Source organism: Haplochromis burtoni, unplaced genomic scaffold (assembly GCF_018398535.1).
Source record: "Haplochromis burtoni strain Fernald_Lab_line unplaced genomic scaffold, NCSU_Asbu1 Contig_3465, whole genome shotgun sequence".
NCBI classification, from domain to species: Eukaryota; Metazoa; Chordata; class Actinopteri; order Cichliformes; family Cichlidae; genus Haplochromis; species Haplochromis burtoni.
Window position 1 is genome coordinate 1 of NW_024585826.1, and position 6,590 is coordinate 6,590.

Consider the following 6,590-nt stretch of genomic DNA (forward strand, 5'->3'; position numbering starts at 1 on the left):
GTGAAACCCTCCATGCATGGTAAGGAGCTTTCTTGTCTTTATGTCAGTGGCTTCTATCTCCTCCTTTGGCCAGCCTATTACCCCAGCAGGGTACCTGATCACAGGTAGGGCGTAGGTATTGATAGCCCAGATCTTGTTCTTACCATTCAGCTGACTCCCCAGGACCTGCCTGACCCTCTGCAGGTACTTGGTGGTTGCAGCTTTTCTAGCGGCCTCTTCATGGTTTCCATTTGCCTGCGGGATCCCCAGGTACTTGTAGCTGTCCTCTATGTCTGCAATGTTACCCTCTGGTAGTTCAATCCCCTCAGTTCTGACTACCTTCCCTCTCTTTGTTATCATCCGACTTCTCCAACCCGAATGACATCCTGATATCATTGCTGTATATCCTGGTAGTGTGGATCAGTGAATCGATGTCTCGTTCACTATTCATGTAACCCCTTCCGCCAGGGTTACTTGTGTAGTAGCATTCCAACAACGCCCTATTTTCGTCTCTTGCCCACCGATGCCTTCTTGTTCCAGTAGCCCACTTCTCGTCAGGGTGCCCTGGTTCCCCAACACCTGACGCGGACCTTGTTGATCCGGGCGACGTCTGAGCCGTCATTCCTTCATATTTATCAGTCTCGCTCATGTCTGCGGTAGGCTCGCTTAGCATAGGGGGTCTAGCCTTAGACCCTTACTGGATACAGACGCCCCAGGCTGGAATCGAACTTGCGATCCTCTGCTCCAAGGGCGTTGTCCTCTTGTTTCCCCTCCCTCTTGCCTCCAGTGAGGAGTTGAAGAATTTGATGGCGTCTGGGACAAAAGAGTTTTTAGGTCTGGTGGTCCTAGACTTTGGGAAGCAATCTGTCACTGAGCAGGCTCCTCTGATTGTTTATGACCATGTGCAGAGGATGCCCAGCATTATCCATAATGTCCAGCGGTTTCTTTAGTGTCCTCTTCTCTCCTACCATCACCAGAGTGTGCAGTTTCATGCCGACCACGAGCCAGCCTTCCTAATTAGTTTTTCCAGCCTGGATGAGTCCTTCTTTGCTGTGCTGCACCCCCAGCACACCACAGCATAGAATAGTACTCTGGTAAAACATCCTCTGATTGCTGTTTATCATCTTTCACTTATCTAATTTTAACACACAGGCTTTATTATGTTGGCTTCTTCTCTACAAACATAAATCTTTGATTTGGACAAACAAGTATCTTAAATACAAAAAATAAATCAATCTTTTATGAGAAATGGATCCAGAATAATATTAATTATGTGTCCCAGCGAGTGAATGGAAAAGGGCATCTTCTTCCATATCCTGAGTTTGTGAGGACCTGTGATGTTCCAGTATCTGTGAGAGAATACAGTACACTTTTTAATGATGGCAGAAATGGACCAAATATACAGACAAAACTGAATAAAGATGTTCTCATAAATCCTATTAATATACTCGATAAAACATTTGTGACGTATGTGATTCATTGTCCTGTAACTCCCCACTGTCAGTTTTATTGGAACAGTCACTTCATAATATTAATGGGTCATTGATATGGACTTACAATAAGAAGTATTTAGTCACCAACAACGTCAAGGAAGTTTACTTGACAGTAATTCATGAAATATATCTAATAAACCAATTTATTAAAATATAGATATAATCATATCAATATGCGCCTTCTGTAAAACAGTCAGAAAAACAATTTCACATCTTTTTAATGACTGTATTAATCTTCAGTTTTTTCACACTTTATTAAAATGAGGGTACAATATAAGGATGTTATTTTAATGATAAAAAAGAACAAACTTTGATTCTATTTGGAAAATGTTATATTCATGAATGTAAGTGGTGTAGTACAAAACAAAACGCTGCTCAATTCAAACCTTCCTGAGAACTTTGAAAGGTTTAACAAATCAGAAAGACTCAAAGTCATATTAATGTCTTTAAAAGTTTTTTTTTTTTAAATATCTGACATGTACCCTTCCTGTATGTGTCATTTCTGTGTTTTTTCTTTTTCTTTTTCTTTTTTTGCTTTACATTGTAAACGCTTTCAAATTCAGAAGTACTGAATTTGTATTTTACGTCAGTATTGATCATTTAAAAAAATACTCTTTATACATTACTTCCTGCTCTTACAATGCTTCCTTAGCTCTTTCACATTAAAAACACAGCAGGTTTTTTTGTTTGTTTTTTTGTGTGTGTGTGTGTAAAAGGTATATTTTTGGAGAATTATGAAATGAGCCATTCTGCATAAACTGATTTTAAAACTGTCACATTTTTAGGTTCAGATTTGTTTTTTGGAACCAAAATGTCCGTCACACATTGTTCAAGAACCAACAGAAAGTTGAAACTCTGACGATCACGCCTGTTTTTGTAAAGAGTGCAATACTGACACTTATGTCTGTGAAAGTTCTCAGTCATAAAGGTCATTGTTGTGATGAAATGTTTTCAAGACACTTCTTTCCAGGCTCCCAAGATTACTGACGCTGGTTTCACTCTTTTTAAAAATGAAAATTAGAAGTGAATTTTGAATAAAATGTGTTTCTTTTATTTCTCCCTCAGAGTACAGACATGTCTGCTGCCAGCAATCTGCAATATGAAGCTCAGTTTCAGTGCTCCATCTGTCTGGATGTGTTCACTGATCCAGTCAGCACACCATGTGGACACAACTTCTGCAAAAACTGCATCAATCAGCACTGGGACACGAATCAGAGCTGTGAGTGTCCCCTGTGTAAAGAGACTTTCTACACTAAACACTACACTACACTGAAGGTCAACACCTTAATCTCTGAGATGGTTGCTCAGTTCAGAAGAAGTGAGGCTCAGCAGAGAGCCAGCAGCAGCAGCTCAGAGCAACAAGCTGCCAAACCAGGAGAAGTTCCCTGTGAAGTCTGCATTGGAACCAGACTGAAGGCCCTGAAATCCTGCCTGGTGTGTCAGACCTCCTACTGTCAGATTCACCTAGAGCCTCATCTGAGAGTCAAAGGTCTTAAAAGACACCAGCTGATTGATGCTGTGGAAAACCTTGAAGGCAGGATGTGTACGAAGCACGATAAACCTCTGGAGCTGTACTGTAAGACTGAACAGACATTTATCTGTGTGTTCTGCCCTGTTTTAGACCACAAGAACCACAATTTTCTTCCTCTGATAGAAGAATCTGAAGGAAAGAAGGCAGAGCTGGAGAAGACAGAGGCTGAGATTCAGCAGATGATTCAGGAGAGACGAATGAAGATTCAGGAGATCAAAGAGCCAGTGAAGATGAGTAAAGATGCTGCAGAAAGGCAGAAAGCAGAAGGTTTTCAGGTCTTCACTGCTCTGAAGGAGTCTGTTGAGGGATGCCTGAAGGAGTTCATAAAGGAGATTGAAGACAAACATGAAACAACAGAAAAACAGGCTGAAGGTCTCATCAAAAATCTGGAACAGGAAATCTCTGAGCTGATGAAGAGAAACTCTGAGGTGGAGCAGCTCTCACATTCTGAAGACCACCTCCACCTTCTCCAAAGAATCTCCTCCCTGAAAGCTGCTCCACCCACCAAGGACTGGACAGAGGTCAGAGTCCATCAACCATCATATGAGGGGACTGTGGTGAGAGCTGTGGCTCAGCTGGAGGAGACAATCAGGAAACACATGAAGAAGAAGCTGTTTGAGGCTGAGCTGAAGAGGGTCCAGCAGTATGCAGTGGATGTGACTCTGGATCCTGATACAGCATATCCTGCTCTCATCCTGTCTGATGATGGAAAACAAGTGCACTGTGGTGATGTGAAGAAGAATCTTCCAGACAACCCAGAGAGATTTTCTGACTATATTATGGTTTTAGGGGAGCAGAGTTTCTCTTCAGGCAGATTTTACTTTGAGGTTCAGGTTAAAGGAAAGACTGAGTGGGATTTAGGAGTGGCCAGAGAGTCGATCAACAGAAAGAGAGAAATCACAGTGAGTCCTGAGAATGGTTTCTGGACTGTGAGGCTGAGATATGGAAATGAGTACAAAGCTCGTACTGGTCCTTCAGTCCCCCTCTGGCTTCAGCCTGGTCCTGAGAAGGTGGGGGTGTTTGTGGATTATGAGGAGGGTCTGGTCTCCTTTTATGATGTAGGTGCTGCAGCTTTGATCTACTCCTTTACTGGCTGCTCCTTCACTCACAAACTCCACCCATACTTCAGTCCCTGCGGTTCTGATGGTGGTAAAAACTCTGCACCTCTGATCATCTGTCCTGTCAATCAAACTTAGATGATCATCGACTGATTTTATTTGATGATATTTGATGATTGATTTTTATTGAAGGGGACAAATGAACATATTGAGTGTAAATACTCTACAGTCTCCATGTTTTCTATAGAATCTGATTATCGGGGACTCTGATTTACACTTTGATCAGATTCTCATGGAATTTGATGCAAACAGAAGAAAAGTTAAATCAGGAAATGTTCCTACTAATGGACTCGAGCTGAAGAGCAAATAGCAGAGAAAAAATGTCCAAAAGCTTCCTTTCAAAATAAAGTTTGTTAAATGCTCTGAGTGAATACAGAATCATGTGTGGGTGTTATACAGAGCATTCAGAGTTCAGCTGAGGGGAAACGTGGTTTGGTTATTTTGGGTCTGTGGGGATTTTTGTTGTGTTCACTGAAAACTGATAAGATGGGATAATATTCAAAGAACTCTGTAGAGATTCATACATCCATGTTCTCCACCTGGAGGTGTGGAGAACATGGATGTTCTTGTATGAAAGGAGCAGGTGAAGTACAGACTGCTGCATTCTTCCAATCACATCAGTTTGATGTGATGATTATATTTCCATGTTCTGATGATTTGGGTTAAAGATAAACACAGAGTTGGGGGATGGCTGCAATCACAGCATGAATAAGATGGTGAAGGCTAACCTGTCATTAAAATGTTTAAATGTAATTTTTATTTGAAGAATAAAAAAGTGTGTGTGACTCCTGACAGCTTCAATCTCTGTTAGTTTGCATGTTGAACCCAGACTGCCACTGAATTTCTGATTGTTCTATTCAATTCTATTTTATCTTTATTTATATAAAGTATACAACTCACCCACTTGCTGCACATAATGTCCTCTTTGTATATACTCATTCACTGTTCATATACTTTATAAAGTTCTCTCTCTTTTTATTGCACAGTTCACAATTCACTGCATGTTTTAGCTGTATAACTATGCATGTGACAAATAAAGAATCTTGAATCTTTAGTGCATGATGATGATTACAGTCATGCATCTGCACAAACTATAAAACACTCCAAGAACAACAACATTACTCTGAATATCATGCAGTGGCCTCTCTGAAAGTGTGGGAGCAGAACACAGGCTATTGTACAGAAGCAAAGGCCTCATTGTGAACATGGAAAACACGTTGCATAAAATATATCATGACCCATTGCACCCTGTGGAGCTAGCTAGTGTCCATAAACTTCCGATAGCAGCAGGCGAGTTATAAGGGGCGCATTTGGGGTTCCAGGTGGAAAATTACTTAAAGGGGAAGACACTTATACGCTTCCTAAACACACAAGAACACATTTCCCTAGAAATGGAGTATTGGTTAGCAGTGTGGAAGAAGAGTTTCAGGTAGACCTGGTTGATATGGGAGAATATTCATAAGGACATGATAACATGTGTTACGAAAAGCAGTTTCACCCCGGTTCTCTTTTATTCTTCGGGCATCCAGAGACGGCACCGGACTCAATAGTCATTTTCACAGAAACCTTTATTCATCCTTATACATCTTCAGTTAGGCATGCATCTTCTAGAAAGGAAGACGTGCAAGGCCGGTGTCCCTCTGCAAATCTTCACTCCTTTGTCTGTGAAACACAGTTTTCCACTATTCCTCTCATCTAAGCAAATTTAACACATTGTTTTTTTGTACTCACAAATGATAAGGTGAGATACTTACTGACATGTATAGATGTCTTTGGGTCAGATCTCTAGAAACCAAGAGAGGATCTGCTATTGTATCAGCATTTGAGGGTATTTTGAGGGAGGGACGTGTTCCAATTAAACTTCAGACAGATGAAGGCAAAGAGTTTTATTATAAATATTTTCAGCGGTTAATGGCATTGGAGTTTTTTTTTAAGTATCTGCTGAATAGATGTAATAAAGCTTAACAATCTGCTGAAAAGAGGGGAAGAAACAAAACTGCCTATTGAAAAGTGGTAAAGAAGCTGGACTTTGTGCTGAAAAGAGCTAAAGAAGCTGAACAGTCTGCTGAAGATTGATTTATTTGAAATGGTATACTGAAAAGTGTCAAAAACAAGACACAGAGTGAGCAGAGAGGTCTCAACAGGACAATCAAGAAAAGTATGCTGAAAAAAATGTTGCCATGAGCGGGATTTGAACCCTGGCCTGCCACTCTGGGAACGGCGGATCATCTCACTAAGCTAAAACATGGCTCACCACAGCAAGCTAAACTGGTGATCCCACTTGTAAAGTGTTCCATTCATCAAAATGGGCCAAAAAATGGCATTAAAAGCTATAATTTCCAAAAAATATAAAAGTTATGACCACCAAAGGATATAGCAGGAATTAACAGAAGGAGCAGAAAAGTTGAAACTTTGAATGGTGAAAATTGGATGAAAACTTAGGGGATAGTTAACCAGCAATTAACTGAG

General features: G+C 40.7%; 1 protein-coding gene across 1 annotated transcript; it reads left to right on the forward strand.

Moving 5' to 3' along the window:
• The first annotated feature begins 2,546 nt into the window (after positions 1-2,546).
• Positions 2,547-4,199, forward strand: LOC102290613 (E3 ubiquitin-protein ligase TRIM21-like). Its single transcript, XM_005953263.1, has one exon. The coding sequence runs from the start codon at positions 2,547-2,549 to the stop codon at positions 4,197-4,199; it is 1,653 nt and encodes a 550-aa protein (XP_005953325.1).
• Positions 4,200-6,590: the final 2,391 nt, after the last annotated feature.

Excerpts from the sequence above, each read along its gene's own strand:
- LOC102290613 (XM_005953263.1), top strand. The coding sequence starts at position 2,547 with ATGTCTGCTGCCAGCAATCTGCAATATGAAGCTCAGTTTCAGTGCTCC.